The 16,788-nt window shown below is 43.6% G+C and overlaps 1 protein-coding gene across 1 annotated transcript in view; it reads right to left on the reverse strand.

The window, feature by feature from the left end:
- Positions 1-16,413, reverse strand: part of SERINC5 (serine incorporator 5) — an 86,336-nt gene extending 69,923 nt beyond the window's left edge. Inside the window, exon 1 of the mRNA XM_045566100.1 lies at positions 16,299-16,413. Within this exon, the coding sequence (XP_045422056.1) occupies positions 16,299-16,325 (27 nt within the window). The 5' untranslated portion in view covers positions 16,326-16,413. The remainder of the gene's footprint in view (positions 1-16,298) is intronic.
- Between the last annotated feature and the right edge of the window lie 375 nt (positions 16,414-16,788).

A 16,788-nucleotide genomic window follows, 5' to 3' on the forward strand; every position in this document is an offset into this window, starting at 1 on the left:
GCTTATGATAGTATAAGAAATGGAGCACAACTGGGTCAGAAGAGCAGAAGACCCTTCCAGCAACAACTTGCTGAGAGTTGGTCCAACAGGAGCCGGGGGCCAGCTCCCTCCCTCACACAGCTAACAGGACTGTGACTTGGTCAGCCTTCCTGGAGAAGGTCTGCAAATCCAGGGCTTCTGAGCTATTCACCCTATACTTGTTTTGAAAACACAAATTTGTTCCAACAGGAATGATATGTTAGGGAACAATCCGAGCATAACAGGATGTGCAATTCTGTCTGTTGAGACACATTAGGTGAAGGCAGAAAACTGCACCCAGCTGAACTGAGCTGCATAGTAATACACAAAATACACACAAAAGCAGTTCAAGCAGTGTGTTCTGAGTCACACCAAAATACATCTGGTGTTTCAACTTTCCATCCAGTTTCAGATAACCCTCCTACCAATTCACAATTTGAAAGCTGTAACTCTTCCAACACCAATATTCATAAGCAAATTTCAAGTCTTTTTCAAATAAAGTGCCAAATTTATTGTAGTATTTATGTCTCTCTTAACCATTTAACATTTGTAAAACTGTAATATTGTTTTCATTAGGTTCCTTTTTTTAATGTGTCACTGACAAAGTTTTAGAATGCTGTGCCCCTAAACAAATTTTTCCCATAAGATCTGTGGCTTTTATTGTGAAATTTTGCACAGTGTGGTAATTTTTAGAACACATATGTCATGTTGTATCACAGCAGAACTATTTCCAGGGCTCTAGCTTAGAATATGAGGCACTACTTACAGTAATTTTTAAAAATTCCACTAAGTATCTAAAAGGAAAGTAACAAAATACATTTGATATAGCTATTAAAATGTTTGCTTTTAAGCTTTTTTTTTTTTTTTTTTTTTTGAGACAGAATCTCACTCTGTAGCCCAGGCTAGAGAGGAGTGGGGTCTTCAGAGCTCACAGCAACCTCAAATACCTGGACTCAAGCAATCCTCCTGCCTCGGCTTCCCAAGTGGCTGGGACTACAGGTGGGTCCTCACCACACTCCACACTCAACTTATTTTTTAAAATTTTTTTATTAGAGATGGGGTCTCATTCTTGCTCAGGATAGTCTTGAACTCCTGACCTCAAGCAATCCTCCCACCTCAGCCTCCCAAAGTGCTAGGATTACAGGCGTGAGATAAATTCTTATGATATGTGAAAATATCCACAATGTTATGTGAAATTAAGTTAGAATATAAAACAGTACATACAGTATTTTACTTTAATACTAAAATGAAATACAACAAAATACTAAATGGGTTTATTCTGTCTGGGATTACAAGTGTAAAGGAAAATAAAAATCTCAGGACCACAGCCCCAACTCCTCAGGCAAAAGGAAAGGTCAAGGCTGGAGGCTGAGTCATGCAACACCCCCTTGGAATAAATAGCTTACTAACATTATGCATTAGCCAGATTTCCCACAGACAAGTAAAAGGCCTCAGGTATCTACAAGGACTGCTCCCACAGATCATTCATAGGAAAATTCTTCACTGGCCTCCCACAAACAAGGACATGCAAATTGTAACTTTAGATCTACAGGCTAAGTCTAGCTCCTAAAACTAAAGGCCGATTCCACACTAATAATATTGATTACAAGTTATCTTCTCAGGTGCAGAACAGAAATAAGACCAATCATTCTTCCACCTACCCAGGGACATCTACATAATTGATTCTTCCTTCACTCCTTTTTTGTCTTCTAACATTAACCTTGTATTAGGTAAAATGTAGATTTCCTGGGCCCCACAAGAATGTAATGTAACCATTTGCCACACTGCCCACTCCTACCTTTTCTTTCTGTATGCTTATCCCCTTAAATACTGAAGTTCCAAAATCCCTCTGAAAAAAGTCATGCATCTGTTGCTTGTTTTTCCCAGGCACATCCTCAAACTTTGGCTTAAGAAACCTCCACTGATTCAGATGCTTGCCTCAGTCAATTATTTTGAGTTGTCACAAGTGATATTTATTTTCTTATTTAAACTTTTATTTCCCAAATTTTCTATGAAAATTATACATTATTCTTATAAAGCATAAAACACTGTTTTAAAATTATTTGTCATGTAATGTTACTTAATTCATATTTTAAGATTCAATCAGTATCTGGTAAATTGATCTGTCTGCCTGGTGATGAGTTTCCCTTACTAATGTGAAAACTCCTGACTCTTATCTCTTTTTCAAGGTGCTACATACTGTAATCTTAGGAACATCTTAAGAAATAAAAAGGCATAGAAAAGATAGTGGAGGCTGGGTGTGATGGCTCATGCTTGTAATCCCAGCACTTTTGGAGGCTGAGGTGGGAGGATCACTTGAGGCCTCCTAGGAGTTCAAGACCAGCCTGGGCAACATAGTGAGACCTCCACCTCTACAAAAAAAATTTTTTTAATTTAGCCAGGCGTGGTGGCACGAGCCTGTAGTCCCAGCTGTTCGGGAGGCTGAGGCAGGAGGATTGCTTGAGCCCAGGAGGTCAAGGCTGCAGTGAACTATGATTGTACCATTGTACTCCAGACTAGGCAACAGGAGACCCTGTCTCTAAAAAAAAGAAAAGAAAAGAAAAGATAGTGGAAAATATTCAATTAACCTTCTCCTCAAAAAAAGATAAGAAACAACAAAGAACAGAGGGGAAATGAAATGGAAACTGATCAATTTATAGCCTTAAACTCAAACATATGAATAATTACATTAAATGTAAGGGATGTAAGCATTCGACTAAAAGGCAAAGATTGTTAGATTGGATCAAGAAGCAAGACCCACCTATGTCATGTTTGTAAGAGACATACTTTTAGATATAAAGATACAGATGGGTTGGAAGTTGAAAAGGTGTTCACAGGCATATTAACATCTGACAAGTACTTAAAGACAGATTACCAGAGATAAAAAGGATCATTTTATAAAAATAAAAGGATTGATTCATTAAGGAGACATAATCCTAAATGTGTACATCTAATAGAGCTTCAAAATACATTAAACAAAAATTAACAGAATTAATGGGAGAAAGAGACAAAAACACAATCATACATGAAAAATATAACATGCTTCTCCCAGTAATTGGTAGAATTAGACCAAAAAAAAAAAATCTGTAAAAATGGAGAAGATTTGTGCAACACTATCAATCAACTTGAACACGACTCAATAATTGTAGAATACATGGTTCTCTTCAAGGGCACATGAAACAGTCACCAAGGTATGTCATATTCTACACCATAAAACAATAGATTTAAAAGGAATGAATATATCTCAGACAAGTTACTTAGCTACTTTCAAAGGAATAAAAAAAAGGAACGATTATATACAGACAGAATATATTCTCTGACTTCCATGAAATTAAATTACAAATCAATAGCAAAAATACTCCTGGAAAATCCCCAAATATTTGGAAATTAACAACATACTTCTAAATAACCCACAGCTCAAAGAAGAAATCACAGGGAATTTAGAAAATACTTTGACCTGAATAATAATGAAAATATAATATATCAAAATATGTGGGATGCAAATTTATGGTTTTAAATGCTTATTTTAGAAAAAAGATCTCAGGAGTTTGAGGCTGCAGTGGGCTACATCACAACGCTGCACTCTAGCCTTGGTGACATGGTGAGACCCTGGGGGGGGAGGGGTGGCTAATAAACCCCCTAGCTAGGGTCATCAAGTAAGGAGGAAGAAAACATAAAAGAGAGGGAGAGAGGAAGGGACACAAATGACCAACATCATCAGGAATCCCTGAAGAGACATAATAAGCACATTGTTATTTAGAATAAGTTATCTTAATATAAACTCTAACCGATTTTTACAAAGGACTAGCATTTAGAAAATCCATTAATTAACCCCCATTATGGTGGAAAAATCAGGCAGGAGGATGACACTATTAGGAAAAACTGTACTTTAGCAGAAAGATCAATTTGCTGGCAGTGTGGGAAAAACAATCATGCAATAAAAGTAGAGGGAGAAAACGAGTAAAGAGCCTCTCCCTTAGTCCAAGTGAGAAATGTGTTTATATACATCCCAGCGTCCTGCCTTCAGGCCCAACACCCTCCACACTCAGCCTTATGTTAAGGATCAAGCCATCGTGAGCAGGAAGACAGTGCTAACCAGGGTAGAGTTTAGCATACCAATTACTCATAGCCTTTGCTCAGTGTGGCCAATTGTCCCACTCTGCCTCCATTCCCACCTTCTCCTACATGTCCTCCAGTATTGAATAACCTGCAAACGTTAAACCATATTTCCCACACTCCTTTGCTATTAAGGTCCTGACAATTAGCAGCACTCACAATATTTGGAAAGTGAAAACACGGTGGAAGCCACCCTCCTGCTGTGGTGTCTGCTACCAGGCAACGTCCTGGGATAGGACAGGCAGTTGCAACAGCAAGATGCAGGGCTCCTGGGTCAAGCCACCAGCTGGCAGGTGTCAGGAGGCAGTCATGGTGATGGCAGCAGCTCTGGCTCCCAACCTCTGGAGCACTGTGTTCTTAAGTTCAAGAGTACGCCTTTAGTTCTTCCAACTATTTTTTAAACACACCTAGTTCCCTATATTAAATCCTCTTCTGTTTAAAATATCTCGAGTGGTCTCGGCTTCCTGCAGCAAACCATGACACAGCTGCATCATCACTTTACAGATAACAAAAGACTCCCACATATATACCTTATTTTTATCCCTAATACAATCGTATGAGGCAGGCAAGACAGGAACTTCCCCCATTGACAGAAAGGAAACGAAAGCACAGAAAACTTAAGAACTAGGAACAATAGTAAGCTCCTCAACGCTGCAGACGTTCAGACACAGATGCACACTGAGGAGGAGCATTGAAAAGGACATCTAAGCTTCAGATGGGAAATTAAAAAGGGACTCCTGTTAAGAGAGTCCCTTCACTCTCCCCTTAACTCTTCCAAGAGTTTCTGATTCCATGATCTACTTCAAAAACCACCCAGCAAGCAGCAAAACTTGGATCTCTCCAGAAGTAGACTTGCCTCTCCAGAATTTTCCAAAGAAGAATAGAATCCCAGTTGACAAGACTCAACAAATTTAGAAAAAAGTGGGAGCCAGGGGATGTTGAAGGTGGGGGATTTCTTCAAAGCAAAGAGAATCTAGGGGATGGAAGCCATGTCTGGAATAAATTTTGATACGGTAGAGGTTACAGGAAAACTTAAAGAGTAATTAAATTTCAGCATCCTGCAATTTGGGGGCAGAAGTGTCCAAGCCTACCATCCTTTAAAGGCCAGCCTAAACTTCCTCAGGTTCAACCTGCTCCTCATTTTATTTTTATTTATATATTATTTTTAAAGAGACAGGTCTCGCTATGTGGCCCAGGCTGGTGTCAAACTCCTGGCCTCAAGCGATCCTCCCATCCTCCTGCCTTGGCCTCCCAAAGTGCTAGGATTATAGGCATGATCCACCATACCAGGCTTTTCCTTTTATCCTAAAAGATAATGACCTCCCCTCCCTAGCTTCAGTTCCTCAGCTCCCAGTACTCCATTACACAGGTCACTCTACCTTCTGCTGCCTGGAAGCTGAGGATGCCAAAACCCCCAGCAACTCTTAAAGCCCCCAGGCACTGATCTCCCTCTCCCTGGACTTCTGGGTGTCATCTGACCAGGCCAACAGCTCTATGGCTCTTTCCTCTCCAGGCAGGCTTTTAAAGTTACCGTCATTGTCTTTCTTTCCTGTAGGAGAAAGGGAATGTCTGCTTTTTAAATGGAAATGTCTCTCAAGGTTCCATAGTTGGTCTTTCCTGCTTCTTCTACACCTGTCTTTTTCTATGTCAGAAGATTCCTTTGAGAAGCTGAGAAATAGGACCTACTTCTGGGCAAAGCGTTCAGGATACACATAGACATGACTGTGTGTGCTCCTGCGGGGTTGCATGGAACCTCTAGTGCCCGTTCATAGGGACCCACTCTCCACATGCTCCCCTGGGTGGGCTCATCTACTCCCAGGAGGCAGTGTCCCCCACTCACCATCCCCTCCCCACCTCTTCTTCCCAGAGGTCCACAGCTAAGGTCCACAAGCCCTCAGTCTGGTCTGTGAGGAAGTACTGCCCCAGGGACAACCTTATACTGCTAGGAAATCCAGCCTCCACTCCCAAGTTGCTCCCAAGCACAAAAGTGGGTTTAGCTACTGACATATTGCTTTAGGGAATTTGTTAGCTCTTTTAAAACAACAACAACAACAACAGCAGCAGCAAATGAAATAAGTCTACAATGTCCTAGAATCCTTAGGGATAATGCTAGCAAAACTGAAAAAAATTTATTGCTATAGAATCCTATTACAAAGAACAGTTTGATTACTATGGAAACAAAATAACTGCAATTGTTTCCACTGGGGGAGATCAACGAGCATGGCATTAAGAACAAAAGACTGAATTCCTCCCCAGTTTTGGTAAACCACACTAGCCAAGAATCAAAGCATTAGGAGAATCAGCCCTCCACTAAATTACTGAGATATAATGGGAGAACAAAAAACTGGAAAAGGAATTCCACAAAGACCTCAAGAGCTTTGTTTCAAAATGCAGTTGGTTAGCCAGTTTATAAAAAATGATACTTAAACAGAAGTCTGATTTTCCATTTCCCCTAGTTATCTTTTCATAAATAAGATTTAAGGGGTTGTGTATGTGTTTTTCCCACTTTTGTTTTGACTAGACGGTTTTCATGAGGGGGGAAAAATGCTGTCTAATCACCATATGCTGTAACCTTACTTCAAACCCACAAATTGTTTCAAAATTTATTCTGTGATAAAAACCCACTCTAAGTTTTTCCATAACAGCTGCTTTCCTTAAACATCAGCAACTTTAATTTCACAAGACAAACTACAGAAGAAAAGCCAAAAGTAAAATCCTGTTTCCTTTAAAAGTCAAACAGATGTTTTATGTAATCAAATCGATCCACTATTTGAATTTCCTACATACCCTACACTGACTCCCGGATTAGGTTCTAAAATCTTTTAAAATATCATTAATACACAAGCTAGAAGATATGGGGATATCCCCACTAGAAATGTTTTAAAATGCATTTTAAATAGGACTGCAAAAGTTTACCATGGACTACTTGGAAAGCCTAATATTCAGGAACAATCAGTTACTTGACTGATACTGCTGTCAGCACCCAACCATAAACCTAAAGTCAACTAATAACAGCAATATGTAGTGAAAATTCACTGGCAATGCTGCCTGACTCAGGACACTATGAGAACACAGGATCTTTATAATTAGGCAGGAATTACCATCTTTTTAAAATCTGAAAACAGCTGGATCAAGGAATAAAAAGGAATTGCACATAATGTCTAGTTCTGCAGACATACCAGTTTATATGAGGACTTCCTTTTTAACAATTTATCAGAGATGATCTGACCATGTACTGCTCTGAAATAAAAGTAGACAATGCCATAATTACTGCTCTACCCTCTCTGAGGCTTCTAAATGGTGATTACATTACGGCACCTGGAAAACTGAAAAGTAAAGCTTCCAAATCTCACAGTTGAATCACTCCCAGATACTCAATATCTGTGGGAAATCTACAGGCAATATTTACACAGAAAACGGGGGCGGGAAGCAAGCTATGGGAAAGGGGGTGTTACCTTTTATCTCTTGAGCAGAGAGATGAGTCAGAGGCTGCCTTCCACTCCCTACAGACTGGCCTCTCAGCCCTCCCAGCAAAATCAACCCACTCGCTCTTGCTGCAGCCCAAAGCTATTTGTCAGCTCGCCAGGTCAGCTATAAAGCAGCCCAAGAAAACAAATCTGAATGAGCAACCTTCATGATAAACTCTCCAACTATACCCTTCACTCTCCTTGCTGTTCAAGGTGACAGAGACTTATCTGAACTTGGCTACATTACACAAAGATATCTCCAAACCACCCTTCCTATATCAGCTCACCAGTGAGCTATACAGTCGTCTCCCCTTCTCTCCCAGGGATACGTTCCAAGCCCCCCCACCCTCCCACCACCCGCCCCCGCCCCCGCCCCGTGGATGCCTGAAACCTTGGATAGTACCAAACCCTATATACACTGTTTTTTCCTATACATACATAGCTATCTATGATCAAGTGTAATTTCTAAATTAGGCACAGTAAGAGATTAACAAACAGCATAACATTTAGGTTATAAATTAGGCACAACAGATTAATACAATAACTAATAATAAAATAGAACAATTATAATAATATGCCAGCATCACTACTCTTGTGCTTTGGGGCCACTAAATCCAATAAGGGTGACATGGCTTCTGGAAGAACACAAGCACTGCAATACTGCAACAGTCAATGTGATAACTGAGATGGCTCCTAAGTGACAGAGTGGATATGCTGGACAGAGGATTATTCACGTCGGACAGAGAATTATTCACGTCCCAGGCAGGATGGAGTGAGGTTTTGTCACAGTACTCACAACAGTGTGTAACATCAAACTTATGAATTGTTTATTTCTGGAATTTTCTATTTAATATTTTCATACTCCAGTAGACTGCAAATAACTAAAACCACAGACTGTGGAAGGTGAAGATAAGTGAGGACTAATGCATCAGCCAACAGTTCAACATCAGCCCAATCACCACCCTTTGTTAATATGGTAGAGCAATTATGTGGGCATTTTACTGCATTTTGCCCACATGTTATAAAAACAAATAGAAAAATAAAATTTCCTGGTACTAGTGATAAGAAGTACAGGACTCAAAATTAACACAACTGAAACAAAGATGGGCACCTTCATATAGCAGGAAACCAGTGACTCAATCACCATTTAGATGGACAGTATCTGTGTAAGTAACTATAAAGAAAAAGATCAAAGTTAAAGAAAATGTTGAAAATGAGTGAAATGTATTGTCAATGATGACATCTAACAGAGGTATAATTAGGGATTTTTTAAAATTATTTTTAGACTTTTAGAAATAGAAACACACAAAACTATTAACACATAAATGTATTAAGTGACTTTCACACATTCAACATCTCTACAGAAATATCACGGGCTACTCTGAGTGCAGTGGTGTTTACAACTAATGGATCATAACCAGTTAGTTTAATTTGTTCCTTCTCTACTGCTTCACTTGACTAGTGGGTGGAAGGAAGGAAGGAAGGAAGGAAGGGAGGGAGGGAGGGAGGGAGGGAGGGAGGGAGGGAAAAGAAAAAACAGTCATGTTTGAAGATAGAAGACTACCTACCTACATTTGAATGTAAGCTCAAAAAATATTAATGGCTGCAATTTAGTGACTGGTGTTTACAACTAATGGATCATAACCAGTTAGTTTTATTTGTTCCTTCTCTACTGCTTCACTTGACTAGTGGGTGGAAGGAAGGAAGGAAGGAAGGAAGGAAGGAAGGAAGGGAGGGAGGGAGGGAGGGAAAAGAAAAAACAGTCATGTTTGAAGATAGAAGACTACCTACCTACATTTGAATGTAAGCTCAAAAAATATTAATGGCTGCAATTTAGTGACTGGTACATGTTAACAACTTCCTGGGTCACCATAATTGAGCAAAAAGAGTGGAATCAAATACAGTGCTTCCAACATAATTCCAATTTTGCAAAGTAAAATCATAAACATTAAATATAAATGATTGAATATAAAACATCAAAATATAGTTCTCTCTGGGTAACAATACGTGTGTTTCACAAATACCCTTGCATTGTTCAAAAGAGTGTCAGTCATGGAAAGAATGAATTTGTGCCTGGATCCCTTCCAATGGTGGAAGCAACATGTAATATAATGAGGACCTAACATTTCCAATCACTGTAAACAAAGAACAGTAGGGAACAAGAGTTTTGTAACCAAAAGCACTCAACAGGGGGTTCAGCTAGGTCAGGGCATGTGCTCTGCCTAGGAGGAAAGAGGAAACACATCCTTGCAGCAACCAGGACACAATTCTAACGCCATCAGATAACTAAGTACTAAGTGGTTTGGACAAGTCTAAGTACAAAGCTCTGCAAGGCCTCTCAGAACAAAAGAAAGATCTTGACCTGGGCCTTCAAAGTATAGATTTGGGCTTTATAAAGAAGGAAGGACGTTTTCGGGGGAATCATTATTATTATGTGGTATTTAATCAACTTTTTAAATAAGTCTTCATGGACTGTGCATGGGTGTGTGTTTTAAGCTACGATCTAGGGGCGGTCAGTTGCCCTGAAGAGAAGACCCATTCCAACCAACATTTAATCAGAGGCCAGACTCTAAAAGGCGTCTCCTGCATGGACTCTGGTTACCCTGTAACTCGAATGACATCAGAGGGTTTGTTAACCAGCATAATGGTGCGAAATGTTGAGAACTCCAAGAACTCTCAACTCTCTAGGTCCATACTGACTCGGTCTAATCCCCTGCACTAAGAGACCTGACCAAACTTTAACGTGGTTTCTAGCAGCCTAAGGCCAAGCCTGACTGGGCCCCGCTTTTGCATTCCAGTCTGGAAAAGCTCTGGGTTGTCAAAAGAATTTACTGTTTGTTCTAGCCAACACCTGAAGATAGGCCCCAGACCCCCTTCCTTAGAGCATTTACTAAAAAAGGTTTACAATGGTGAATCCTTCCTGTGTCCCTTTGAGATGTATACATACCTCCTAAGACTCAGAAGAGTCTTTCACAAAGACCTAAAGGCCATTCTTTTAAAATGTAATCATCAGGAAGTAAAGGGAGAACAGAATCCTAGCTTTGATCAGAGCCAGCCAGCAAGCAGCTGGCCTAACTGCATTTACGCTGACCAGCGCTTTGTAACTGTTCACTTTCCTGACTCTGCTTGAGCTTCCGCTCACCCTCCTTCTTACTCCCTTATTCTCCCTTTAAAGTGCCAAGTCACCTTTGCACAAAACGGAATGGCACTCAGCTCTTTCCCCTACAGTCAATAGTTAGGGAATAAAATCTGGTTTTACTGCTTTAACTAATGTCAGGCTTTGTTGATCTTTGACAATGGATAGTCCCTGGTGGCATTCACGGCTTTGTTATTAACATAACAAGCATTAGAAATGGGTTTTCATTAGGGAAAATCTTCATGATCAAGAAACACAAACTGGCTGTAAGGATAGTGAGTCCTTACTCTGAGAACTGAGAAGAGCAACCATGGACTTCACCCTCCCAAGTGGTCCTGCTGGTGCAGTCGTATTGGTTACCAATCAACCAAAAAGCTAGCATGTCTTGCCTACTAGAATGCTGTCCCATTTGCCTCAGGTGAACTTTTCAGGCAAGAAGCACGTCAGAGCACCATACAGGGCAAAGAGCTCGGAAAAGGCTGCATGGCTGTTCTGTGCATGCCTGCCACTACATGTCTGTATGTGTGGCAAAATGTGGTCTGAGCCTTTGGTCTTTACAACTTGAACTAGGTATGAGGAAGAAGTTAATCCTCACTCAACCATTACTACCTGCACCCAACAGTATCTACCAAAATAGCCTAATGGCTGTGTATTCAAAACTGCCGCAGGTCCATTTGTAACAGTTGTTATTACTTATTCATATTGTAATAATAAGGATAATAAGAAATATAAGTCTGGGACAAAGGTCACGCAACTTGAGTTGGGTGGACCAGTACTCAAGGCCTGGCTCCACCATCATGTAACATCAGTCATTTAATTTATTTCTCTGTACTTCAGTTCACTCGCCTATAAAAGGAGGCCAAGTAGAACATCACCCACCTCACAGAGTTTTTGTGCAGAATAAATCATATAATGCACATGAAAACAGAGCATACTGTGGGCTAAAATAAACTTCAGCTATTATTGTTAGGAAGACAGTGAGGGATTCTGCGTCTCCTAGGGATGAAAGTGGGTGCTGTTGCCCCCATCTTGGTCCTGCCCAACCCTGATTCTCCATACCTGGGGCAGGAGGGAATACCCTTCGAATCTGTCAATCACAACTTGGTGGGCCAGCTGCAAAAGAATGCAGACGACTCTCTAGCCCACAGGCCAAGCCACATGGGTACAGCAAAGTCCAGAAAGTGACCTAGAACCCACATGTATAGGTAAGGCTCAGGTCATGTGACTCCCAACTGTCCAATCAAAGTGGTTTCATGGTGACCTCTGAACCACGAGGGTGGTCCCTATCCAGGCACTATAAAATAAGATGTGGACCACAGTCAACCTCTCTTTCTTTGCCGTTCCTTTTGCTTGCCCTGCTGTGACAATGGGTCCAGTCATCACCCATGGAGTATGTACCATGCTCTGTAAACTTATATCTTGCTCTTGCCCTATAATCCTATCTTTCTCTCTTCAATAAACCTCATTTTCGTGCTTGCCTAACTTTGGCATGTCTGTTCATTCTTCGGCCATGAGCACACCAAGAACCGACAGTTTCAGACTAAAACCTGACAATATTATTATGATCATTAATGCTCATACTTGCCTGCAGCAAACTCTCCCAAGCCTTACTCTCAAATTGCCTTAGAAAGGTTGTCTATATTTTTCAAGTACACACCTCACTTCACCTCTGACAGTGTGCGCTGTCATTTTCTATAGCCTCCCCCACACTTCCCAGAAGGTATTGTTGAGTGACCACCTCCCTGTAATCTCTGCCTTCTTAGCATCCATTAGCCAATCGCCTAAGCAAAATCCAAGTGAATAACAGAGTAGACACAAAAATAAAATAAGACGACCTGCAGACTGTACTGCTGCAGGTGGGTTATGTTCCTTACTCCAAATCCCATATTAGAGACTTCACCTGTAATGTTCTTAATAACCCTAAGAAGTATTACCACACCCATTCTACAGTTGAGGAAAACTGAGGTAATACAGGGTAAATAACTTGTCCACAGTTGTACCAGCCCTTGCTGTCCAGATTTCCCAATTCAAACTGAGTTCTGAGTTCAAAACTTAGGCTCTTTTCTGAGTTATGCATTGTTTCCGATGGTCCTCAGTTAAAGAATGCCCTCAAAATTTCTATCTCCACCCTCAAACTTTTCCCCTGACTTGAATATCCAACTAGTGACTTCCCAACTCTATTTAATTTACAAGAGGTATTAATATCTCTGATACAAAAAAGCCAAAAGAAAACTATGGGTTTTCCTCACCAAATGTCCTCTTTCTATCAGCCTCCTTCTTCACCTCAGTAAATGGGATAATCATTTTGCCTAGTGGCTCAGGCCAAAAAAAGAATCTTTCTCATTCTCATGCCACACTTTTAATCCATGCTCAAATCCATTTCTACCTCTGAAATATATACAGAAGCCAACAATGTCCCACTGTACCTACTCCTACAGCCGTAGCCTAAATTAAGGTACCATATTCTTTCCTCCCTGGACTAGAACAACAGCAGCAGACTACCAAGATTTAAGCTCCATCAGGAAGGGATTCTTGTTCACTGCTGAAGCCTAGAACACTGTCTGAACATAAGAGGCAGTTCAAAAATATTCACTGAATGACCAGCTCAGACTGTTCTCTCCACCTCCATTCTAGTCCCTGGTATAGTCCAGCACCCCCAGGTGACCTTCTAAGTGCAAATCAAAGCACACCTCACACTGCTCATGATCACAGCATTTCACTACGACCAAGATAAAACCCAAATGCCATCAGCAGATGATGGGCTCTGGCCATACCTGGCCCTGCCCACCTCTCTGACCTCATCTGCCTCACCTCAGTCCAACACACTCCAGCCACCCTGGACTTCCTTCTATACCCCGACCCAGGCATGGGTGCCTCTCCGCACTGATCAGTCTGCATTCCAGGGGCACCTTCTCAGACAGACTCCCCCAGCAACCCTACCCAAGGCTGCTTACCACACAGTCTTGTTACAGTACCAGTATTTATTGTTTCATTGTTTACATGCTTATGAATAACCATCCCCTCCCTTCCCCCCCAAGACGGACCACTGAGGGCAGAGATGTCAGTCTGGCTTAAGACCATATAGCCAGCTCCTGGCACATGGTGGGTGCTCAAACAAACAAAAGAATTGGTAGACCAGCTTCTGATGGTGCTATAAGGTTGTTTGTTTTTAACTTCTTAACAGCTCTATCCACGTGAAATCATAGTGTGATCGCCATCACACTGCGGTTGAAACCCACCACACTGATGCCACCTCAGGCAGTCCTGAGAAAGCAGAAGTTAACTTTTCTGCAATGAATGGCCAGGATTTGGTTCTTTCCAAAGTCATGGGAGGGAAGATTTTAGAAACAAGTCATTAAATGCTGTCAAAATATCAATATCAAAATAAGTCTTTTACAAAACCCACTCATATACTGCTGATAATTTTTTTTTTTGAGACAGAGTCTCGCTCTTTTGCCCGGGCTAGAGTGCCGTGGCGTCAGCCTAGCTCACAGCAACCTCAAACTCCTGGGCTTAAGCGATCCTACTGCCTCAGCCTCCCGAGTAGCTGGGACTACAGGCATGCGCCACCATGCCCGGCTAATTTTTTTTTATATGTATATTTTAGTTGGCCAGATAATTTCTTTCTATTTTTAGTAGAGACGGGGTCTCGCTCTTGCTCAGGCTGGTCTTGAACTCCTGACCTCCAGCAATCCACCCGCCTCAGCCTCCCAGAGTGCTAGGATTACAGGCGTGAGCCACCACGCCCAGCCTTGCTGATAATTTATAAAGCCCTAAATTAGGCACTTGGAGTCACAGAAAGAGCCTCAAGGGGCTTTCGAGAGACCAGAAGGACAGAAGCCCCTAAATATCTGTCATGTACTTACTATATAACGAAAAGTGTTGCATTATATTGGAGAGCAATATTCTCAAAACAATGAGAATAAAAGATTTGCAGAACTTTCTAAAAGCAGCCTTTTCTGGTCCACCTTGGTCTCAAATCGCTGGTGTGGTGGTGACCCTTCTCTCTCTGCCTGACTCAGGGAAAAATCATTTCACCTCAAGTCAAAAGCCTCAATTTTCTCATCTCTGAAAAGGTCAGCTTGAAAGCATGCCAAGCACACTATTAGACCTCAAAAATCAAGATAACTCCACACTGCCAAGCCAAAGAGGATGGATTATTTGCCAGCCTAGTCGCTGGTTACAGAAACCCACAGCTTAACCCCCATGCCGCTTACCACCGGCCTCAACTGTCCTAAGGCGGAGTGACAGCAACAACACCCCGGCACCGGAATGCTCCCCAGAGCCAGATTCATTTGGGAAAACACACCATTAGAACTCTGTACAGAAACGCTGATAATCATGGACGAGGAGGGAGCCTGACGTCCAGAAGACTTTACCTACTTCGTTTTTTTTCAAACTCCGCAGGAAGGAGTGAAATAGCATAAAAGGACTGAAACCTACTAATTCTGCATCGCTGCACTAACTGGTAGGAGGCGCCTATCCCAAGTGGACATATATGTTTTAAGATATCACGGGTTTAGTGGTCGGGCGCGGTGGCTGACGCCTGTAATCCTAGCACTCTGGGAGGCCGAGGCGGGCGGATCGTTGGAGCTCAGGAGTTCGAGACCAGCCTGAGCGAGAGCGAGACCCCGTCTCTACTAAAAACAGAAAGAAATTATATGGACAGCTAAAAATATATATAGAAAAAATTAGCCGGGCATGGTGGTGCATGCCTGTAGTCCCAGCTACTCGGGAGGCTGAGGCAGAAGGATCGCTTGAGCCCAGGAGTTTGAGGTTGCTGTGAGCTAGGCTGATGCCACGGCACTCATTCTAGCCTGGGCAACATAGTGAGACTATCTCAAAAAAAAAAAAAAAAAGATATCACGGGTTTAACAAGCAAAAGTTACAAAACAGGTTTGAGCAAGTTTAGTTCCAAAGAGAGGCAGGAAGGCTCGCGCCCTAGCCAGGCAGTCGTGCCAGGACCGAGCCAGGGTTGGGTCGGGAAACTCAAGAAGCAGAGATGAGTTTGCCCTTCGCCCAAACCTGCGCCCGGTAGTCTGGAAATTAGGCTTCGAGACATTCTCAAAGGTATATATAGCGCCCACGCGCTAGACCTCCAGATGTCAAGCACTACCTGCCTGGGTCGTCTGACCCGAGTTTTGTTCACGGTATGGGAAAGCAGACGTTGCCCAAACCCACATTTTTTCCTGGGTTCATCCGACAGGCGGAGCCGGGACAGCCACTCACCAGTGTTCTGGGCGGGAGGCGACACACCCCTGGAGCGGTCGGGATACTCCGCCCGAGCCGTGCACGCCCCGCCCCACGCGGAGTCCCCGAGGCCGGACTGGAAGACCTCACGGCAGTCTCTCCGGCTTCCCCCTGCGCTTCCCGCCCGTCCGGGGCAAGGATTTCCCGGCCCGAGGCGCTCACCCAAGCGGCGCGAGGTCAGCCCAGGCGACCCGCCCCGACCCCTGCTTCGGCCGCGGAGCTGGAAGCGCGCCCAGGCGAGCCCGCAGCGCCAGGACTCCTGGCCCGGTCCTCCGATCCGACAAGCCCCCGCGGCGGCCCGCCTCGCTCACCTGGCCCGCACAGCACCGAGCAGACATCGCGGCGGCCAACGCCCACGGGTGCGCCCGCTGGCTCCGCTGCGGCCCCCGGCTCCCGGGCGCCCCTCTCCGCCGCGGCTCACGCCCCCACGCCGAGCAGCCGCAGCCGAGAGCCCAGGCACCGCCGCCCGGGGGAAAACAACCGCCGCCAAGCCCCGCCCCGCCGTTCAGGCCCCGCCCGGCCCGGGCCGGCCCCGCCCCTTCCCCGCCCCGTCCTCGCCCCTTCCCGGGCGCCCGGCGGCGGAGCAGGCTCGCCCCGAGCTCGCACTTCCGCTGGCGTCAGGCGGCCGGGCTGGCGCGGTCGCTTCCCGGCGGGGCGCCGGGCTCCGAAGTCAGCCTGCCGGGCCGGTCCCTCGCCAAGGAGGGCGCAGCGCCCCTCCGCCTTTGCATGGGGAGGAACTGCTGTTTGCTGGCGCCAGTACAGCGCAGAGCCCTAAGTGGGCGATTCCCGAGTGTCCCGCAC

This window comes from Lemur catta, chromosome 12, assembly GCF_020740605.2.
Source record: "Lemur catta isolate mLemCat1 chromosome 12, mLemCat1.pri, whole genome shotgun sequence".
Classification (NCBI taxonomy): Eukaryota; Metazoa; Chordata; class Mammalia; order Primates; family Lemuridae; genus Lemur; species Lemur catta.